The following is a 23,999-nucleotide window of genomic DNA, read 5'->3' on the forward strand; positions in this document are numbered from 1 at the left end:
GCAGAATGATGATTCCATGTGCAGTTGGAAACCCAGTGTAATAATTCTGTATCTGAAAGCTTTAAAAACTACCACTGCGTGCTAGAATTACGTAATTTTAATTTTTGTTTTCTATCCTCCCAATCCCACCTGATAGCTATATGGCAGGATTTCTTTTTTGTTGCAGCAAATGAATAGTGTAATTACCCTTTAAAATTTTTAATAATCTAGGAAGAATCAATAAAAAATTAGGATCTGCCAGGTACAAAGTGAAATATTACAACACATAACTTGGGAGTAACTCCTTGGAAAAAATGTAAAAAAATTCCCATTCCCTGTATCTGCAACTTCTATTTATTACTTTCAGATTTAAGTTTATGGAGAAGATTCTTTTGGCTTGAAAATGAGCAATATTTTTCATAATCTGACTCAGGGCCAATGTATTCAATTTCACAAGTATGTATTGAGCTGCTTTTGTGATAAGAGATATGGCAAATTGAATGTCATATAGTCATTGCTTTTATGAAACTTGCCACCTTGTGCCCTGAGCAAAACTTAAACGAAGAAACTGCCTTGACAGTTCTCTACAACTATGAGCTCCTCTTGTCTACCACCACTGCTCTCTCAGATGTTTGTGTGGAGACCATTTACTTAAGGCACCTCCAGTTATAGTAATCACCAGGTCTGTATGTTAGGAATGCTTATAGTTGAGACATAAGGTTGTGTTTGTGTGTCTGTATATTTTATCTGCAGAAAGGACATTCTTTAACTTCCCCTACCATCTTTAAAACACTGACTGGACTTTTAAATGCAAAACTTAGCAAGTTAAGAGAAGGCTGGAACACTGGAATTTAAAAAAATATGTAGAGAAACTCAATAGCATACCCTGCAAATAACTTTTAACCCATATGTACCTTGTACATTTTTAGTTGACATTGGCATTTCTCATACTAAGATTAAATAATTACAAATTGAATTTCTGGCAATGGTTATAAATACAATTTTGAAAATTTTAAATTGTTATATCACTTTTTACTGTGTCTAATGGAAGCTGTATACTCATGGGTATGATATGCATTGTCAAAAAAACATGGACAAGTTCTGCTTTCATATTTGGCAATTTCACATATTTTCCTTTCTACTTAAATTTTTATTATTTTATTTTAATTACATTAAATTCCATTTCCAATGTGTAGTTTTATTCTAAAGTAATGAATTTATGAAAAATTTGAAATTCTATATATGTGGTCAACAGCACAGGATATAGAGCCACTTTTCTTAAGTTCAAACCAAGTTTTGCAGTTGCCGGCTGTGTGATATGGAGAAAGTTTCTTAACTCTCTGTGCCTAAATTTCATCATCTTTTTTGTTCTTTTTTTTTTTTTTTAGGTTTACGTGCTGGTCAACTTTGTTTCACATAAAGAGGTAGATGACAGGGACTTTTGGTGCATATAGCCCCTCAAATTCGAACTTCTTCCAGGTTATATGCTAAAAAACCACAGTGGTCTATCCTCAAAACATTTTTTTTTTAATTTTTAATGGGAAGAATGACAACTCAATGAGAACCTTTTTCAGTTTTGTTGAAAGAAAAGAACTGGAAAGACTTGTTTTTCAAAATGTTTCTAGAACTTGAGCTTTTAATTTCTAGGAAGTATCAGAAAAAAAGGCTTTTGTAGACTTGCTTGACAGTTCTTAGAGCCTGTTACTCTTTCACTTAGAGGCTCCAAATTTAACTCAATATTCTCAGAGAGGGTCGGGAAAAATGTAATAATTTTCCCTGCTACTCGTGGACAATAACATTTTAAACTAGCTTTATTAATGGTATAATTTACGTGAAATAAAATTCACCAATTTAAAGTATACAGTTCTATGCATTTTGACGAGGGTTTGATGTTGTGTAACCACCACCAAGTCATGATTTGGAACTTTTCCATCACCCTGAATGTTCCCTTATGATTCTTATCGTCAAGCCCTCTCCAAGTTCCTGGCTCCTGATTTTTCTGTTCCTCTGTTCTACTTCTGGTAACTGGGTAAATATCTAGGAGTGAGACTGCTGTTATATGGTTACTGGTTGCTTAACTTTATAAGAAACTGCAAACTGGTTTTGAAGTGACCATGCCACCTGAAATCTATGGGAGTTATTGTTTATATTCTCATCAATACTTGCTATCATCGATAATTTTTGATTTTAGCTATTTTGTGGGTATTAAGTGGTACCTTATTATGGTTTTAGTTTGTCTTTATTTAACTATTAATGATGTTGAGCATCTTTTCCTATATTCATTTGCCATTGCCATGTGCTTATTTGCTTTATGGCCATTCTTTGCTCATTTGTTCAAATTCTTTTGCTCATTTAAAAAATTGACTTACTTACTTTCTTATTATAGGGTTGTAAGAGTCTATATATTCTAGGTCAATTATTTTTAAAATATGCTCTCTATATTACCACATGCTTTAAATATTTTTTAAAAACTTTGGAGCTACAGATTCAGCTAATCTAATTAATGAAAAATGTCCTTCATATTTCCTAATTGGCAAAACAGAGGCCCTTGTTAAACCAATCAGCCAAATCGGACTTTTTTCTGTCAGGAAAAAAATCTGACTTCATTTTTCAGTTCTAACAAATATATCAATATGGGTTTGGATTATTCTCAAGAGTGAGGCTTTTTTTTGGGGGGGGGTAAAAGGTGGAGATGGAAGTGCTAGCAGTTTCACGGAAATTTGTCTTCACTTCCACTTCTTCATATTTCTATATTCAAAATGTTCCAATGCAGGCAAAAATACTCCATTCCTAAAGTCTTAAATAGATATGTAATCAATTAAAAAAATAAGCCTTTCTCAGACACGAATATTCTGAATTGTTCCTTTAGTTGGTGTCCGAAAGTCTGTCCCTCAGGGTCTATCCACCACAGGTAGATTAGGGGTGGCTGGCTAGAGTAGGCTTTTGTTTTCAAGGGGAAGAGCTCTTCCAGGAAAGGGGAGGTGCGGAGGGAGAACCCAGGTCATGTGGAACACTGGGGCATCTCAAACAGGGAAGTTTTGAGTGAGTACATATGGAAATTGAAGAAATGGAAAGTGATTCCCTGTTCATGCCTGCATATTCCTTGGATGATCTCATGAACTCCTAGGAGTACCCATAAAATAGTATGAAGACTCTTGTTCTAAACCAATGTGGTTTTGAAGAGGTAAATGCTTGAAAGGCAATGGGTTGTCAAATATCCCAAGAAAGATAAATTGCTTCCTGCTAGAAGAGAGTCAAGTTTCCTAGAGGGACAAAAGAGTGATGTCTCTGAGGGGTCAGATGGGGCTTATATCCAGAATTCTTCAATCCTATTGGTGAGAGATTTTAATGCACTGGCACCATAATTGAAGTCTCTTTCTCTGTGTCTCACTAAATGTATTTATATATTATACATATAAATATATATATTCAAAATGAATATATATTCATTTTCATATTTATATATTACTCTATATAAATTTTTCATAAAAGGTGATGGTAGTCTTATTTGTAAGTATATGTAATACTTTTATTATTATTTTAAATCAGTTGTCATTGTCACACTGTTTTTAAGTCTTTGATTAATGCTCCCCCAGTATGATTTGCTTGGGGACAATCTCAATCTGTATCAGTGGGAGATATAATTATTTGAGTATTTAATTAAGAGTTTCTTTCAGGCACCACTCAAAGAACAATTTAATATTAGAGAAACTCCACCTTATTTATATCTCTACAGTTGAACAGCAAAGAAATCTTGACAGTTGTCACAAAGACTCGAATAGACCAAACATTACAAAAATTATTTTCATTTATTCAAGGCTTTAAAATAAAATATTCATTTAATATGATATTCACAGAGGCAATAAAATACATAATTTAATCGGCTTTTCAAACTCATTTAAAAATAGAGAGCTGTCATTTTACAAAGCTCAGCTATTTTTCTTCCCTCTAGCACATTAGGAAAAAAACCACAACTCACAAGATACTATGCTATGTAAGAAAGCCAAGTTTTGAGTCACATATCTGGATCTATAGGGAGGAAAAGCCTGCTTGCTTCAGCTGCTGGCATCTGGGCCCTTGACTCTGGGTATGTTGAAATGAAGATAGGAATTCACAGTATGGCTTTACTACACCTGCCTGTTGTCTGTTTGATGAGGAAAGCATAGGAAGTACTTAACAGACAAACCCAAAGTCTTCCTTTGGCACCTTTGGAGTTTCTTTGAAACTCCCTAATGGAAAATTTGTACCACCTCTCCCTTACTGGCCTTTAATAAAAATCTTTATTTCCTTTTAATATATTTGTGTAATGATGAGAAAAAATAGGAAATTTATTCAATTGTAAATGTGAACCTTGTATAAAAAGGTGTAAATGTTACAATTTTAAAAGCAGATCCCCCCTCCCAAAATAAATAAAAATAAAAGCAGATTCCTCACACTCCATTAAAAGCTATGAATTGCTCTTCATGTTCTTTTAATGCTGAGGAGCCCCAACAGGATCTGAACTCATGTCATCTGAATACAAAAGGCCCTTTGGAGCCAAAGCATCCAAAAGAAAATCTATGAGGCAGGGAAACTGCTCAAATGGAAAACAGAACTAAATCACTATGAAGTGAGTTAAGAATGTGCCCCCCTGTTGTGGCAGAATGAAGGAAAAGGAATTAAATTAGATCTAGCATGTGGCCAGTTGTCTCCCCCTTGACAATAAACTCTGCTGCCATTGATCAAATCTTCCTTGCTTCCTCTTGTGACACCTACTCATAGCATGCAGAGAACTCACCTGGCAACGCCTTTCTTACTTCTGGGCCATGGGCATGTCTTCTTCTTTAACTACTGTTTAATCCTCACTTCCCTTGTGGTTCCCTGACTTAATTCTTTTTATTGATAATGCACTTGTGCACATCTAACTGACTCTTATCATGCATTTCAAGTGGGCCTTCATTATTTGTGTTTTTCTTTGCATTTCCCATGCTCTCCCATTGAACCGAACTCACTCACTAGAGTAGTGGCGCTTTTTCCAGTACTTCTGCAGGTTTTGGGCCTCCTGTCCTCTCCCTGCTCCATGATGCCTACCATGGGGGCCTTCCCATGAACTGAACAGACCTACCTCCTGCAGGCAAACCTTGAAGAAATCCCTCGAGGAAGAGCTTAAAGAGCTCTTTGCCAAAATCAAGCCATAGGAAAGAATTCTGCTTTTCCTAAAACATCTAGTGGCATCATTGGACTCTTGAGGTAGAGCAACCAATGTATAAAATATCACTGATGAGTTATGGGCTTGATTCTAATTTGGTGATTGAATTCTATTTAGTAACTTTTTTTTCTAATTTTTGCTTTTGGGCTGTCACTGAAGAAGGCTGTTTTTTTTTTTTTTTTTTTTCCAAATACAGGAAGTCAGATATTTGTCCATGTTACACTACAAAGTTATATAAATAAATAGGTTGCAACATTTCAAAGTAATAATTAATATATCAGTGGAAGATGTTCATTTCAATTTTTTACAATCATAAATACTGAAGAAAATCTTGGTCACTTATAATAATAATAACAATAATAATAATAATAATTCATTGCATCTATGTTAAGATACAAAAAAGTCAGGTGCTCGTCTCTGGGTTATGAGATTCTAGGTAAGAATCTAGTTCAGGAGTTACGAGGTTCTCAGTGTTACTGATGCCAGTTTTAGTCGGAGGCCTGAGGATATTTCTTGGGCATATTTCAAAGACAGTATATATATATATATATAAAACAAAGACAGTATATATATATATATATATATATATATATAAATATTTGTCACATTAAGGATTTGGACCACCAGTCAGTTGGTACCAAAACCAATATATGGATTCAATTGGAATTTAAATTTTCACTTTAACTTTTTCCTGCCAAATATCCCATCAAAACAAACAAATCTTATCATGGAAGCATGTACTTTAGAATTCTTCTTTTTCCACTTCGTGTCTACTTTGCATCTGGTTGAAATCCTTCATTCACCTTATAGAGCGATGACTCAGAGACCGTTTCATTGTCTTTGCTCTCTGGAAATTCCGCATTGTTTTTTTCATAACATTTCTTGTATGCCACATAAACTAGAAAGCAATACAGAGGAGGTTAGTGAAGTTTCCTAACAATTAGCTGCAATCTTTCTTTGGACAGTGATTATAATATATGAATCAAAATCAGCCTGCATTTTCTGTAGGCTGCAGGCTAGTTGGAGAAAGCAGAACCCATTCTTAAGTTCCATAGCCACCCGTGGATGGCTGTATCTCAGGAAGACCTGACACACAACCACAGGGGGTAGGTACTTGCTCACATGACATCTGCAGGCATCAGCCCCACAGGTTGTGCTCACCAAGAACAGTAGTGGACACCTGTTCTGTGCCCTCCATGTCCCAGTTATTGTGGTACTCAGTAAATATGATACATGCTAAGGCACAGTGTCCTGGACCCTGGTCTAGTGCTCTTTGTGGGAAGACCTGGGCTGGAATAACACTTCGTCTCTCCTGACTTCACTCATTCCTTCCCCACGAAGTGGGAACCTTGGCTGATCTGTGACCAGCCTTCCTCTCTTCTAGGAAGCTACTAGTCCCTGGTGGCAGCGGCTTCTCAGCATATTTTTGAGGTCAGCTCACCTGGGAAGACTCCCTGGTGAGGGGAGGTGAGCAGTGCATGTGTGTGTATATGGGCACATGTATGGGGCAGTGGAGGGGGTGGTTTAATAAGCCCATTTGGTCACAATTTTGAGCCACATTTTCTAATTAAGCTCTATCTGTAATAAGAATGCTATTTTGTTATCTAAATATCTGATATTTCTTCTACTTCTCAACTGGTTCCAAAGTCAACAGAGGAAGAGAAAGTATTATTTATTGGAATATCACACTTAAAATAGATATAGTAATATTGTCTATCTCAGAGGGTGATTGTGAACATTAAATGAAATAGTAAGGTGACTTGTACGGCCCTGGAAGAATAGTTAGTGGTCAGGAAGTGTTAACTGTCATGATACACAACTGAGAGAGACAGTGGCCTGCTTCAAAGATCTTAATATGTCAAGATCCACGTCTCTTTGTTGGTCCCTGAGCTTTTAGTGATATGTTAATTCTGAAGCTACTGAACTATTGAATCTATTGAATTGAGCTTGTGGTTAATTAAAACAGCTCAACTGTTTTATTATAAACTGTTTTCATCTGGGACTTCTCCAACACATGCTGCTTATTTTATTGAACCAAATTGTTTATTCTCTTTCTTCTTTCCTTCTTTCTTTCTCTCACTTCCTCCCTCCCTTCCTTACTTCGCTTCTCCTTCCTTCTGTCCTTTGCTCTCTCCTTCCTTCTGTCTCTTCCCATTCCTCCTTTCCTTATTTTCCTTTTCCACAAAACAAATTTAGACCTCTAATCCTTTTACCAAAATATGTTCCAAATATGTTCCAAGATGACTTCCTCATCTTTATTCCTACTGATAAAAATGTGGGAAGGTATGACCAATACCAGTTCCTGCCTTTCCATCATTCCTTCAGCTTTTCTATGAGTCCCTTTTGAGTTAGTTATTCAACTAGTGAATTCACTTAAGTGTTCTATCAACCAGTCTATTTTCTCTGGAAAACTCTGCTTTGAGAGTTCAAGACAGGACTGCAGAGAAGGATTAGTGACCATAGGCAAGTGGAATACCTATTGGAGCAGAGTAAAAAAGTAAAATCAAGCCCAAACAACAGTGGACCTCTGGGCATTCTATAACTTAACATCACATTATTTTTGTCTTTCACCTTCACTATAAAACCTCCCTTAAAGAGCTATGAAGCTTAAGACACCAGTCTTCTTATTTAGAAAAAAAATAGAGTTTAAATATAAAAGTTAAACATATCAGTCCTTGGAGAACAAAATGAAGGAAATCTTTAACTAGGTGAATGCCAGCAGGTGGCAGGGGCTAAGGATCCCAGCTATATGCTACAGTGGAGTAAAATTAAAAATCAGGCAAGCTATCCCTTATACCTAAAATAAGGAACATGTTTGTTTTAACTGTTCCAATTATATGGCTGTTACTTAATACATGTGCACATGCATATGTACAAAAATCTGTCTTCCAGCATGACTTAGCCTGATAAATATCCCTTGTATACCTCTTTTTTAGATAAATGTCCCATGTTTACAAAGCATAACAAGATGATGATTTGGAAAAAAAATGACCAGTTGGGGTTCCTGGAAGCATGTAGAAAGGCACACAGTAAAATGTTCCTAGCAGGTTAATATGCCTCCCTAATTACTTAGAAAAAGAACGTTAGTGGAGAGACTCGAACTCTATTACTTTTCATTAAAAAATAATAAATAAAATACATAAATATAAAATATATGTAAATATATAACATATAAAATATAAAAAAATAATCTTTACTAAAAACTTCTGACAAAATTGCAATGTTTTCATCCACAGTTGGGAAGTCATGATTACATTACAGGTGGCCTTTTCCACCCATTTATTTTGCTATCACATAAAGGGAATTTAATTTCTATAATTCACCACCACAAAAAGGTTATTTAAAAAAATGTCATATTAGCAACTCAAGGATTTCTCAAAGAGGAACGTCATCAGTGACAACGTGATTAGCATTATTCCATACTTCCTAAGAATATTGCAGCAAAGGCAAGCTGGAAGATGCTGTAGATGAGTGGGAAGGTAAACACGACATTGAGCTCCTCCTGGGTGAAAGAGAGTTGCACGATGGTGGAGCACAGCTGAGTGTTCTGCATCCCTGTTTCCAAAGCAACTGTCCGGCACCTGTGAGACATGTTACAAGGATTTGTGCTTTTATTGTCATTATTTTTTGCTTTGTTATTGTATAACATTGAAAGCAGATATAATGTGGGATGCCTGGGTGGCTCAGTTGGTTAAACGTCTGACTCTTGATTTTGGCTCAGGTCATGATTTCATAGTCGTGAGACTGAGCCTCATGGGGCTCTGTGCTGGCTGTGGAAATTGCTTAAGATTCTCTCTCTTCCTCTCCTTCTGCCCTCCCTTTCTCCTCCCCTTGCACATGTGCATGTGTGTGCTCTCTTTCAAAAAAAAGCAGATATGAGAACAGATACATACATGTCTATATATTTATATCTGCTTTTAATGTATATATTCAACATAAACTTTTATTTATACTACATAGATATATAACTTCTTAATATGTGTCATTATATGCTATATATACTATATAAATATTCTATATTGCCCTAATCACCTTAAAAAAAAGATTTATCCATCCATTTGAGACATAGAGAGAGAGTGTGAAAGCCAGATTGGAGAGGGGCAGAGAGAGTGGGAGACAAGCAGAGCAGGGAGCCTGACTTGGGTTCCATCCCAGGACCTTGAAATCATGACCTGAGACAAAACCAAGAGTTGGATACTTAACTGACTGAGTTACCCAGGTACCCTCTCTAGTCACCTTTATGATTGTTATGATAATGAGAAAAGAGATAAAAGTTCTGCAAAGTTAAAAAAGCATATGCAAACAGAGCACTGTTGTTACTGTTTTCTCCTTTTCACATTAAAAAAAAATTAGAGATTATAACTTTTTTTTTTGTCCAGAGAAACGAAGAACAGTTACTAGCTTATTTTGCCTCCTGAGCAGTGGAATATATCCTTATGTATCTATACAGATATTATATGTCTGTGTGTATCTTTATATATGTGTATGTGTGTATATGTATATATATCTTTATATATAAAGATAATATTTATATTATGTTATAATCTTTATTAAAAAGGTAATATATTTAATATAAATAAAATTGCATATTGAGCAATACATATATGTTTAAAGCAGGTATATATAAATAAAAAATACAGATATGAAAAGAGTAGGATCATTTATATTAGTGTTCCATAAATTCAAAGTGGGCTCATTTCACTCTTTTCAATTATGCCCTTGGTAACAGTGCAGTGCATAGAGCAGGGGCTGAGAAAACACTCAAGATAGAATATTGTTAGAGTTCCTTTATTTTTAAGTGGGTTTTGTTTTTCTGATTAAATCATGATAAAAATCTATCGGGTAGGTATTACTGCCCCCATTCTACAGATGAGTAAAGTCAGAGGAAGAGTGAAAGCCTGTTCTGAGGTCCCAAGGTCCGGAGGTGGTAGGTCAGAGTGCAAGCTAGGTCAGCCTGAGGACAGGTAACACTCCCCACTATCCAGTGGTGCTCATCTCTTTCTCAGTCTCATACACGCTCCAACTCTGACACCTGTCCATGGATTCAGATGCACTGGTAGGACAGGAAAAGTTTTTACTCGGTACCAGACTCACATTTGCTGAACCCAGTTCTAACGTCAGCACTTTGGGATGATGAGTCCATCCTACTGCTGACTGGAGGAGCCCCTGTGTGTGACAAGGCCAGCCTAAGTGCTTTTGTTGAAGTTATTATGCTTGGAGATTAAGAATGTGAGACACTGTAAGAGCTCAATGTGCATTGTATGGGGAATGGTCCCTAAGCATTTGAGCAACACAGAGGCGGTCAATATTTTCTTCCTAGGGGACTAGTATAATTGAGGAATGAATGAGTCTGTATCATGACATATTCAGAAATGGGGTGAATGTTATTATAGGTGAAAGATTTTGAGTTTGTTATCAGTATTTACAACTGTTAGGGGTTGAATTGTGTCTTCCCAAATGCATCTGCCGAAGTCCTAACCCCCAGGACCTCAGAATGTGACCTTATTTGGAAATAGGGTCATCACAGATATAGTTAGTTAAGATAAAGTGATTAGGGTAGGCCCCCATCCAATATGATTGAAAATAATATGGGGAAATTTGGACACCGAGACATTCATAGAAAAAAGACAATGTGACAACAGCCATCTTCAAGCCAAGGGGCAGACTCCCTTCACATCCCTCAGAAGGAACCATTCTGCTGACATGCTGATGTTTGGACTTCTAACCTCCAGAACTGTAAGACAACAGATTCTGTTGTTTAAGCCACATTGTCTGGGGTCCTTCCCTACAGCAGCCATAACAAACGCATACAACAGCTGTTACAAGAAGAAACTTCCCAGTCTGACTTATCAAAACACCATACCTGTGCCAGGACTGACCAGATATTCTAGCCAGTAAAAACCCTAGAGAGTATCCAGCCAAAGGAAATAGTGTTCCTATGATCCACAGTTTGGGAGCGATGATCCAGGCACTCTGGTATAGAATTCCTCCGACGACAGCTATGAGCACAATAAGGATTGCCCCCGTGATGGACCCAACCTGGAGGGAAGATACAAGTGGACTTAACCATTGTGATAGCAAAGTCACCACTCTGGCTTTTCCTTTCCTGATGACTGTGGTGAGCCCACCAGAAACTCTGGTGCTTGTCCCATGTTCTCATTTTTAAAAAATAACAGAACCTTCAATGTCTGAGCTCCATTAGCCTGAAGAAGATGTTCTAGCTTGCAAATTATCCTGTTGGAGAGGAAGAAAGCCCAGTCAACAAGAGCTCCAGATTCAATTCCTCCTGCTCTCGTTCCTTTGGTAAGTCACACAACTTCTCTTAGTCCTGGTTTCTTCATCTGTAATTGAGGATAAAATCTTGCCCTAGACACTTTTTGTTATAATGATAATGAGAAAGGGGATATAAAAGTCTACAAAAGCTAAAAAGGCATATGAAAACAAAACCACTGTTATTACTGTTTTTTCCTTTTCACACTAAAAAAATGTGGAGATTTTAACTTTTTTTTTTTTTTTTTGGAGGGGGGATCCAAAGGAACAAAGAAAAACCACCTAGCTTATTTTGTCTTCTGATCAGTGGGGTATATGTACCTCTATATCTATATCTATATCTTTATCTGTAATAATGTCTGGGTATTTACATCATCTGTGTGTTTTATCTATACCACTTTTATCTGTATCCATCTCACCTGGCTCAAATACAGCTGGTGAAGGGGAATGCATGATTACTAATTATTAATGGGTACTGATACCTACCAGTTGCCAGGTACTGGACTGGCCATATGGATTCAGAGATAAAGAAACATGTTTTCAAAAACAGCTACCTAGGTCTATTTTATAACACCAACCCACAGAACAGAGATCAGAGCCACGTGCCATGGGAGTGCAGGGTAGGGTAAAAGCAGGAGGTGGTGTTTGAGTTTGAAATCTCAAAGTAGGGATAGAATTCTTCCCTGTAGGTGGGGCCAGGAAGGGTGGTCAGGTGCCGCCTTGTAGGTGGCATTGTAGAAGAGTGGATGGCATATCTAACACTTGAAGTCTCCCCTGATGGAGGTTTATAATATGATGAGAAAATAAATTTAGTGGCTGGAGAGATCTATTATTGCAACTCACACTGTGGAGCATTTGACTTAGCAACCTATGGCATGGGACACTGACCTTGAGTATGATCTTGGCTTTCTGGGGCCATTTGTGATTAACTAATATTCCAATGGAAACCGGAACAACAAGAGCCACCAAAGATGTACCTAAAAATGACAGAAGAGGGATTTGATCAGCAGAACACACATAGTACAGGAAAGATGAAGACAAAAGAGTAAGCAGCCTGGAAGAGGCTTAGGTAGTAGATGGGTCTCCCTTCTTGAGCACACAAAACAGACACAAGCGAAACAACAACAAAACTCTCCTCCTTCACCCACTCCAGCAAATAATTTGATATTACTGGCAGAGCACTGATAATATGGAAGATATAAATCCTTTTTAGAGTTCTTTATATTGACACTCTTCGTTTCAATTTGTCAGAATCTTGGCTTCTTTGATCTTTGGGTTTTTATGTCCTAGGAAAAATACCTTCTTAAAGTTTGTGTGTATGTTTTACCCAGATATTTTACGTCTGCCTGTTAACTTCACAGTAGCAGAAATAAAACAAAAAGTTCAAAATTCTCCAGGCACTTTATGGGCCAATGACTTCTGGCTCAGACCGAGCTCGGTTATTCAAATCTATAGCAGAGAGGTGAGAGAAGAGGTTGAAAAAGCACGCTTTAAATTTTCTGTGAGATAATATATTTGGCGACCTCTCAAGTAATTATAATTCTTTGCAGGAACGTGCTCACCCAGCCAGATAAAAGAGTCATACTTCAATTTTCCTGTGTTAAATTTACTGCTGTTCCCATGACATGTGGTTTGTTTCTTCATGTTACTTAACACTCATTGGTCCAATCACTGCTTTTATATAATATAGTACCAACAGCTTCGAACTTCTCATGGGCTGTTTCTTTTTCAAATATCCTTTTAAAGCAGTAGGGGAAAGTGGAATTGAATAATGAGATTTTGAGAGTGGTTTTTGCTTAGTGTTGGAGTAGATTCAATGAGGACTGGAGAATGGATTCTAGATTCCAGGGCTGTAAATATGAATTTAAAATGATCACAACAGCGATGAAAACATAAGTTCTTTGTAGTCTTCTGGTCCTCCTGACAATATAAAGGTCAGCAGTTATTTTTTCTCAGAAATTACTCAAAGGGATTAAGTAATGGCCAGGAATACCTATAGCAGGAGAAAAAAAAGGGCGGGGGAGGGGGAAGGACAGGGTGGGGAGAAAATGGTGGAACACAGGATATGGAAGAGTCGTTGATAGATGTGCTGGTAAGAGCCTCCAGAAAAATCTCCTCTGGGTAGCCTTATATCCTGCTACTGTGGGAGGAGACTTCCTCCCCCGGGTGTCCAGACCACTCCCTAAATTGTGTAAAGTCTGTAGGCTTTAAATTAAAACCTTCTTGATATGAATTGATTGTAGTGTGGTAGCTTCAATCTAAGTGCAAATACTGGGCTTGGAATGTCAGTGTGGTTAGGTTTTTGGTAATGTATATATATTTAATGTGTTGGCTCCATGAAAGGAGAGACCCTGCTTCACCAGGTTTGGGCTCCTCCCAATGAGTCTTTATCCTTTCCTGGCAGCTCAAGGCTGCAGGATAAGCATGCAGGCAGGACCACCTGCCCAAATTGTGTTTCCTTTCTCACCCAGATGAGGCCAGAGACAGTTTTTCCAGAGTCAGAAGTTGACCAGAGGGGGGAAAAAAAAAGAAACCCATCAATACCCTTTGCCCTTCTTCGCACTCAGTGTGTGTGGCTCCCACCTGGAGAGGTGGGGTGGTAGGACTCTTGACTCTTCAGTGGGGGTAAAGATTCTCTTTCCTTCTCAGGGCTGTTTTCCCTCTTCTTGATTTCCTGATGTGCCTCTGACCCTTGTCCCACTCTCTGCCCACTCCCCGTGTCAAATGCCTGTCCAGTCAGATGGGAAATCATCTGCTTGCAGTTACACGATGTGAACCCTAAATCGGCCTTTAATAGAGTTCACAGAGCAGGTATGGGAGGAAAGAAGGGTGGATAAAAGTGAGAGGTGGACAGTCACATGGTGGTGTGGGGCCAGATGGACTCAGAGTGGAACCTTACAGACTGTGGGGATGATGCAAACTGTCCAGCTCCTCTGTGCTCTGGTTTCCCCATTTGTGAGGTGGGTAGAGTTGCGTCTAGCTCATGCTGCTGCCATGGGAATTAGGTGATGAAGCAGGTGCACAGTTCATGGTGCTAGACACCCTTAAGCAGATGGCAGAGTCAGGGCGGGGGTTGGGGCAGCAATCTGCTGCAGCTGTTTTCAGCTGACCCAGCCTTGTGGCCACCCTCCTCCACCCCTACATCCCCATGGGAAGGGCTCAGCCAGAGTGTGGCCCCTGTAGAGTTTGGCAGGCATCGTGGGGAGCCTAGGCTTGCAGCCCTGCCCACGGAGAGGATGCACAGACCAGAGGGCACTTCCAGCTCACTGCTCATCCAGGACAAATTAGTCACCCAGGCCTTTGCTTCCTCATCTAAAAAGTAGTGAGAACAACCTGTGAAGTAATTAGGTTGTTTTCTTAAAGGACTAGGAAAAGCCAATAGTAGGAAGGTTAGGGTAGAAAAAAAGCCTGGGCAAAATGGTGATGAAGCAAAGTTAATAGCTTGTTTTTCAAACTCATTAAACATTTTCAAAAGTATTTTCCTCTTCTTTTTTCTTTTTTTAAAAAGATTTTTAATTTATTTATTAGAGAGAGAGAGAGAGAGAGAGAGAGAGAGAGAGAGAGAGAGAGAGAGAGAAGCAGGCTCCATACAGGGAGCCTGACTTAGGGCTCTATCCCCGGTCTCTAGGATCACACCCTGGGCTGAAGGTGGTGCTAAACTGCTGAGCCACTGGGGCTGCCCTCTCTTTTTTTTCTATTTTCTTTTTTGCCCTGATCTTTGCTTCCACTCAGGTGCTAATTACTCTTTCTCATGTTCTCTTTTTTTAAAAAAACTTATTACTAGGATGTGCTCTAAGTCATTCATGGTATAGTTAGAATTATTCAATGAGGCCATGGAGTGTTTTCCAAGCAGGAATGAACATCTAGAGGAGAATATTTTAAAGCTTAAATTATTTTTTAAAACACTAAGTAATACAGACTTAAACTCCTTACTCAACAGACAGGTTCTTTGAGAGACCTACAGTGCACACTACTCAAGCAGTCTACATTGTTTAGCTTGAAAGAAGGTGCCCTCCAAGGGGGCAGACTGAGAGTTAAGGAGCCTGAGGCATAGCAGGTGATTGATTCTGTAGGGTCACCTTAAAACTTATTCACAGGAGATTATATCTGATATGAGAGAGTTCCTCAGATCAGTAGAAGGACCTAGTGTGGAGAAATCCCATACTGAGTAAGGTGTGTTAATACAGATTGTCCCAGATTAGTGTTTGTTCTAATTCAGTTGTATAGACCTCAGTCCTGTTAGTATCACAGGAAGCATCTTTCGTAGAGATGGAAGGGACTTTAGATATAGCCAGTCCAGCTTCCCATGCCAACAAGAATTCCTTTACAAATATCCTTCTGAGTCACCATCTAGCTTTGCTTACGCTAAGCTCCCTTCAGTGGACACCCATACCTCCTGAGGTAGCCCTGAATAAAGTCAGCTGAATAAAGACTATGCAGCATGCCATGTACCTGGCGATATGTACTGTCTCACCTGTATCTCATCCTTTGTGACTACGGTTCTGTGGGAAATGCCTGGTTTGGAAAGGCCAGGAACCGTGTTGTCTTGGCCCTGATTCCATGTTATACAAACAACTTAATTTTCTACTGTTATCTGTTGTCCCAGAAACAGAAACACAGCCCCTTTGGGGTGGGTGTGAACATCTGGGAGCAAAACGAGTGGAGACAGAGTCATGACTAGCAGATCTGACTTCTGGGGCATAGTATACAGACTGTGCCAGGCAATCAACTTTTAAACCAAGATGTGGCTCACAGTCGGGTGTTATCTACACTATGTTTTATCTGGTAGTTTCCCAGGGTCACACTCATGATTGCTTATGAGGTGCCCTAATGTTAAATCATTAGTGGAAAAATTGTTTTTCTCTATTTCTTCAATCTGAGTATCTGGGAGCAAACTCCTATTCCCATAAACTAATTGTCCTGTGGTTTACAGAAAGGACAAAGCACCCTGTGCCCCAGCAATCTTGGCTTCCTCAGGTCCAGATGGCTGTGCCTTAAGTCAGCCCCTCTCTCTGCTGATTTCAATGGAGGAAAAGCAGGTTTTCCCTTGGGATCAAGGTTTGGGATTTAGGTTCTACCAACCCGTATTCAAATGCAGGTGTGATTTTAACGAAATCCGGATTGGTCAACGCTCCTGCTGGCGCCAGAGGTAAATACTAGCTAGGACTGAGCCTGGCCTGATGATGAACAGAGAATAGGAGGGGATATCCAGAAATCTTGCAGGGGGATGACTTACCTATGTTATCAAAGGGAATGACGATCGTCCCAGAGTCGACCCACATTTTGGTATAGATAAAGAGGCACAGCGGCATCATTCCCAGGGCGAGGAGCGTGGAGCATGTAGTCATGCTGATGCTGAAACGAAATGGGCAGGTTGATTCGTCCAGCTGGGCTTTCTAGGGGGAAAGCTTGCTTCATGGTGCAATTTGTGATTAGGAAGTCCCACAAAAGACGCTCCAGCAACAGCAGCAGCATCTAGGCTGATGGATGGACACAGACACTTGCCCATCTTTGTATAGGTCCCAGCCTTGAGCAAAATGCTGAGATCCGGATTTGTTTTTCTACTTTGTCTTAGGTCATTCCTCCCTCCCCCTTGGTTCTCGAGGATCAAAGAAGATAGTTAATAACTGCTTCAATTCATTATTTAAAAAGTTACAAGGTGCTTGGACACGCCACCCTTTGGACCTCCAATCGGAGAAGAGCAAACACCTCTACACCAGCCAAAACTTTAGTTGCTTTGCAGCATCTGTCTGTACTGAGATGAGACAGGCCTTCCTGGGAACTTGGAGGATAACACTTGTCCAAGAGAGGGAGCCTCAGTGTCTTTTTCCAAGGTAAACAGATTATTGCCCCAATGCCTAAGGCTTGAGGCATAGAAACTGACTTAAAGAAATGAAAGAAGACATGTAAGCAAGCAGGGGAGGCCTGAATTCTATTTCCACTAAGAAATTTTACCAAATGTGTGTTCAGAAGAACCAGGGTTTTGTACCATTCCTCCTGAGAGCATCTGTATTTTAGTGAGCAAATCTGGTTGGGTATCTTTGGCTTTTGATATGGAGGAATTTATACGGAATGGTGCTATTTTCAGCAATGACAGTGGATGGAAGAGAGGTTTTTGGGTAGTGGGTCTTCCTGGTCCTGTCAAAGGGCCCTATACACAGAGGCACATTCTCCTCCTGGGGAGCTGAGCTGTTAAATGTCTGGGCCAGATGTTAAAGGCAGACACTGCCCAGGCTGGAAGCAGGCGTGGCCACGTACTACATAAGTACTACAGTCTTCGGGTAATTTACTTGATTTCCCTTTGCCAGCTTCCTTATCTGTGAAATGAAGATAAGATCGTCCCCACCTCATAGACTGTGAGGACTAATGACCCAACGAGTCCAGTACTTAGAATAATGCAAGGCTCTTATTAAAAGTCAGTTACTGTATTAGCCATCCAGCCATAGTGTGTGTGTCTGCCTTTATGTGTGTCTGTATGTGTGTGTGTGTGTGTGTTGTGTTCTGGCAAAATACAGAATCAGGAAACTGGAGAAATTTTTCTGAAAGTTCTTTTTCCAGAAGTTGTATCATGGAGACCATCAGAGTAATAATTTCTTAAAGGTATTAGATGTGAACTTGAAGGAAAAAGTGAAATTACATTATCTGTGCTCACCTCCCTCACCCCGCTGCCCCTAACAAAAACCAACAACCACACTACACAATTCTAAGGAAAACAGCTGGAGGTGAGGAATTTTGTTTTAATGTATCTAACTAAGCACAGTTTTGGCAAAAACTGGCAATATTTATCAGGGGGCTTAACTTCCTTAATAATCATTTTTTAAAAACTGGAGATGACCTCACTTAAAATGTGTTTAAAGATTTTAGGAAAAAAATACTTGTCTGGTGGAGCTAAAATAGTATAACACCAACCAATGCTAGAGATGTATATAAAACGTTTTCAAGAAGTTCCATCTATTATGGTGACAGGTTAACTTAATTTAGATACAAAAAAGAGATGTTAAGGAGGAATCCTAAACCAGAATAATACTTTTCATAAGGAGTCCTACTTATAATAAAAAATATGGGACTTTGTAAACTCTATTTACTTTGTAAATACCCTTCCTTTGACATTCTCTTTTTTATCTTTTACTTAAAAAATAAATCAGAATGGATTAGTTAGCACCATAATGAAATTACTTTTATTCTAGTATGTCCGATGTACTTTCCAGAGTGGAGAGAACAGGAGGGGGTGCACAAAGGGAGTGGTGCTCACTACCTGGATCGTATAGCCAACAGAAGGCCAAGAGATTTTTTTGTTTTAAACTATGAGAACTATGTTTAGAAGGAAGTCTGTTTCTGTCTTTGTTTTTTCTTTCAAACATCTTTGCAAAAGCTTCAATTTTGAGTTATCGCTAAGGCAATTTATGAAGTTGCGTCATGGTTTTGGGTTTGGCAAGAACGGTTTCCTGAAGACCATGAGGAAGGACAAGTCAGCAGTTGGAGAAGGGAATGGTCTAGCTTTAGCAAGCCATCTTGACCATGAGGCACTGCAGAGATACAAGAGAATAGGTGGCCAGAAGTTGGTGCCATTTGAACTCATATGAGAACAATATCGAAACACTCAAAATGAGATGAAAAACATTTCAAAGGTAGGGGAACCTGGGTGGCTCAGTGGTTAAGTGTCTGCCTTTGGCTCAGGTTGTGATCCCAGGGTCCTGGGATGAGTCCTGCATAAGACTCCCTGCAGGGAGCCCTCTTTTCCCTCTACCTGTGTCTCTCATGAATAAATAAATAAAATATTTAAAAAATTCACAAGTCATAATTTTGGGGAGCAATGTAGGAGAACAGATTAGCAAAAGAAAAAAATCATTTTACATGAATGAAATCTGAAATTTTATAAGAAACATAGATGTCAATGATAGAAATACTATCATGAATTTATATTGGAATGAGGAAATATGTAAGAAAAGCAAAAATCTCCTGTCTTTAATTTTTGGCGTTAGCTCTATTAATCACTGGGGATAACTGTTTTCTTTTTTTCCTTTTAGAAATAAAAACAATAAGTGAGAATTCAGTAAATGTTAAGGAATTTGGTGAAGTCAGTGATGAGGAATGCAAAGACTTTTATCATGTTAGAAGTGAAACATCAAATTCAAAGGATCAAACAAAGTGTATACAGGTGTTGCTAGAAATTGGGGATGTGATAAGCAATAGATACAATGTTGAACAAAGATTAAGAGTCTGGATAGGGATAAGTGGATGGGTCTGTATTCAAATTCTGACTCTGACATGTACCACCTCTGTGACCTTGGTAAAGGTTTTGAGCCTTAATTTTATCATCTGTCAAATGCAGAAAATAATAGTACTGGCCTCAAGAGGATTATCTTGAATTCTCTTAGAATTATGTGGAGTACTTGTATTGAGTATGGCTCATAATAGTGCCAACTCAATACTAGCTAGTAAAACAAAAATAAATAGAGAAACAAAGTTTGGTTACTTAGAAGAAAAAACAGAGAAAGTACAATACTGTTAGATTAGTTCTTAGAGTAGAGAGGAGCTGGACATTTATGTGGTTTAAATGGGAGAGACTGCTTTGAATTTGTCATAAGCCAGAGGTTTGGGATCTTGAACAGCTAAAAAAAAACCATGAAAACTTATCTGGAAGATGAAAAATGCAACAATCTTTAGCCAGAAAATAAAGGATATGGAAGGAAAATCTAGAAACTATTAGCACTAGAAAATAGTTACAGGGAATGCAGCTAATAGATTGTAGTGAAGGAACTGAGAGAAGTGGAGGAAAGGATGCATGAGCAGGGATTTCCCAAAGAAGTCAAGGAAAGGAAAATGAGAAGGAAAAGTCCTTGCATGGCTGAGGCCACTGCTAAGAAACGAGGTTTTGAAAATGGAGGATCTCTGGGAATATAGCAGTCACAAAAGAAACAGACATCTCTTTTGTCCCTTGAACTATGGGTCCTGTCACCAGCAGATTTACCTGAAGGTGTCACCTTCATTTCTCCCAGAAACATTTGTGCATAGGATGCCCACTGCATAGCTAGAGCAGGAGAAAACACCTGTACACTAATCAAATTCATGCAACAATTTTCTAGGCTAGAATGGTCTGAGAAGGAGTTGAAATATCTCTTGCTGTATTTCAATGAGCAAGGTCCATAATTTTGTTAAGGATAATTGTCTGCTATTTTTTTTGCTGGTTTTTGTTTTCACTAGAGATTGCAAAATGCAATGCTTCCCAGGTTCAGAAGAAATGGTAGGGGTGAGGAGTGATGAGGTAATGTAGGGGGAAATGAAGGGGTGAGGGAAATCGGGGATGAGGGGGAGAGGAGGACACAAGGGTGTGAGGGGGGAATAATGTGGTGAGTGAGAGATAGGAGTGGGGGTGAGGAGGGGACAGGGTCCTTGGGGGGAAATTATTTATTTTTTTCTCCCAGAAACCACATCCAAGAAAGTCAACGTAGACGGAGTAGTTTTACTTGCATTGTGTGGTAGCCGTTCAAGCAACTAGTTACTAGTTACCAGTACAGATACCTGTTGGTATAAATGATCATATCTTGGCTGCCATTGCTAGAGTTCCAGTGGAAGTGGAGAAGGTAAAGTTCTTAGAGGACAGAATTGACTCCAGAAGAATAGAATGTGTTGGAGAACTATTTCCCAACAGCTCAGGTGATAATCTCTAAATTTGCTTTAGAGAAATATTTGAACAGTTTTTCCTTTAACATATGCAATGCATAATGTCATCATCTTATATAGTAGCAGAATTTAGCTCCTTTCAATGATTATGAGCATTGTGATAAACATTATTACTCGCTCTGCCAAAATACAGCCATGTCTTCTGGGTCATTGTGTTTATAGAGCTGTTTGGCTGTAGATTAAGTGATGATACAGAGGCTGCTGTGTCTTGTGAGTTGCCTTCTTTGCTTTGCAGGCATTTTTGGTTTTCTCTCTTGAGGTCAGGCTTTCTGGGCCACTTGCTGCTGTGGGACACAGGCCTGCCCCTCTAGTGCCTCATTCCCCACTCCACTTCTTATTTCTTATCCTTGGTGCTGGGAAATTGCATAATAGAACTCTAGGATTAGGAGAATAAGAAGGTCCTGTGTAAGGAACATTTATGAGATTAAGCAGGATGTATTTGGGATGTGTAGTCTTCTACTGGGTCTTATTTGAGTTCTGGATAGGTGGAATTCCTAGCATCACTGCCGGACCAGAGCTGTTGGTGTTATTTTGTTATTGCAAGACAAAAGGGATCTGTGGAGTACACACTTTTTAGATTGAAAATTAAAAATTTCAATGCCATATGTCCCATTTAGGGATTATTTTGACTTGCTGAACAATTCATATACAGTGATTCAGCTGGCTGTTTTCTACCAGGGTTTCAAATTCTACTCTGGTTCTTATTTTTTAATATTTTATTTCTTTTACAGGAATTGTTATATGAGGTGGATAGGATTACATAATCATCTGTTTCAAGATAAATACGTTTTCCTTAAAACCACAGAGAAGTGTAAGTTGGAGCTTTTAGATTAGGTCCCTCCAGTTTTAGCTTGCTTGCGGAATGAAATCTGTTTCAACAGCCAAATAACCCAGCATCATGCATATTTTTCCATCTTACAAAATGATTATACATGGCATTATGTTGAGGCATAAGACCTCCATTTTGTTGAAAAGTTACAAATATTAGGTAAAAGCTCTTCAGCGGACATCAAAGTCCCATATTTAATTCAGGCCCCTCTCCGCAGTTTAGAGGGTACTGGCTTTGGGAATTGTCACCTCTGTGTGCTTATGTCCATATCAAACTAAGTTGAAACCTAAAAGAACTTTTTGCTATATGGTGGTTCACAGATTAACTAAATCTGAGCAATACTTGCCACCCTGCATTCTTTACAGGCCTTCCTTAGGAAAAAAAATCTATTGCAAGGAGGATATGGTATTTCCTTAAGTGAAAACTATGTGAAGTGCAGACGCATAGTCTGTATGGCTCTTCTAAAGCTTTGGGAGGATCAGCACCAGCTGAGATGAGATGGAAGGCTCCCACTTGCTCAGTAGGCACTGGATCAACATGGAGTACAATTTTACATTTTGCAGTGGTTACATTTCTATATCTTAAGCTCCCCTCTTCTGAGTATAGTAGCTGGTGATTAACAGAGCTGATTGCCTACTGTACAGTGTTTAATAAGCATATGTTACATTAACACCTGGCTGCTTTGCAGAAATGCATACCTTTCCCGGGAAATGAGGAATTGTAAGGTATGGACAAAGACATTTTTCTATTCAACTTAAAGCATTAAAATTCTCAGTCTCATCGCAGTAATGCGTCATCTTATTTCTATCAGTTTTTTTTCCCACTGCTAGTTCAGACTGGCATGGGATGAATTGGGCAAACATTACAATTTAGATTACTCTGTGGGAAGCAGAGAAACCATTTCTGTTTATTTTATAGTAAGGTAAGCATAATTAAAAAAAAAAAGCTGTTGCAGGTTTTTTTTTTTTCTTTTAATGCCAGTAGAAGTGAAGTAAATACACAAATTCTTCCTAAGGCTTTATACCAGGAAAAAGCTTGTTCAAAGATCTAGCTGTATTTGTAGAGCTGACCATCATCTCAGCACAGATTCTACTGTTAAATGAACAGTTTGATTTCATGATTGCTCATAGAGCTTCTCATCACCACAAAGAAAGGTTTGTTTTGTTTTGTTGCTGATACCAATGAGGAAAACTTCCTCAGGTACATATGTGGGTCAGAAAGAATTTTTCTTTCTTTCTTTCTTTCTTTCTTTCTTTCTTTCTTTCTTTCTTTCTTTCTTTCTTTTTCTCTTTCTTTCTTTTTGAATTTCTTTTTGAAAAACTTTGAATCTTTTCCCAAAGATAAGCAGTGATTAGTCAACTCCCTGTTAGCTGAGTTAGATTAAAAAACACAAATACAAAATATAACCCCCAAATTCCAATAGCTAAGCAGTTGTACAGGAAGGTGAGTGAAAGCATTTATTTTCTTCTGTTTAATTCTTCAGCTGTAGCCTAGATCAGTGGCAGATCAGATGGACATCACAGTGACATAGGCTTCTGAAAAGATTCATTCAATGTGATTGCAGTATGCAGAGGCTTAGATATCTTACCTCAAGTCCATGTCGCCATCTACCCAGTAGGCCAAGATATTGGAGGCAGTTCCTCCAGGACAGCATCCCATGATGAGTACCACTACGGCTTGGAGAGGGAGGATGTCAAAGGCCACTGACAAGATGAATCCCGTGAGGGGCATGATTCCAAATTGACAGAGGAAGCCAACGCATATGCCCCATGGCCGCTTTATGTGTCCTAGGAATTTTTTGATTTCCACATTGCATCCCATGGAAAACATCACCATAGCCAGGAGGATGGTTAAGACAGTACTCAGTACCACACTGAGGATGTCATTGAAGTTATTCTGAGTTACCACACAGGACGCACCATTGCAAACTGTGGCATTGGCCGCACAGCCCGTTGAATTATTCATTGCTGGATTTGTTGCTCAAATAGTCACAGAAGTCCACAAAAGTGCCGATCTTCTGCTCCTCGGGAGATAAATAATGCCTAATCC

General features: G+C 38.8%; 1 protein-coding gene across 1 annotated transcript; it reads right to left on the reverse strand.

Moving 5' to 3' along the window:
* Window positions 1-5,749: 5,749 nt before the first annotated feature.
* SLC10A2 (solute carrier family 10 member 2) lies at window positions 5,750-23,999 on the reverse strand. The gene is made up of 6 exons (XM_055336164.1): window positions 23,539-23,999; window positions 16,674-16,792; window positions 12,326-12,414; window positions 11,031-11,206; window positions 8,591-8,748; window positions 5,750-6,065 (listed from the first exon to the last, which is right to left on the reverse strand). Exons 1-6 carry the CDS (start codon window positions 23,913-23,915, stop codon window positions 5,938-5,940), a joined length of 1,047 nt encoding a protein of 348 aa, XP_055192139.1. The 5' UTR covers window positions 23,916-23,999; the 3' UTR covers window positions 5,750-5,937.

The sequence above is a fragment of the Nyctereutes procyonoides genome, unplaced genomic scaffold (assembly GCF_905146905.1).
Source record: "Nyctereutes procyonoides isolate TBG_1078 unplaced genomic scaffold, NYPRO_anot_genome, whole genome shotgun sequence".
Lineage (NCBI taxonomy): Eukaryota > Metazoa > Chordata > Mammalia > Carnivora > Canidae > Nyctereutes > Nyctereutes procyonoides.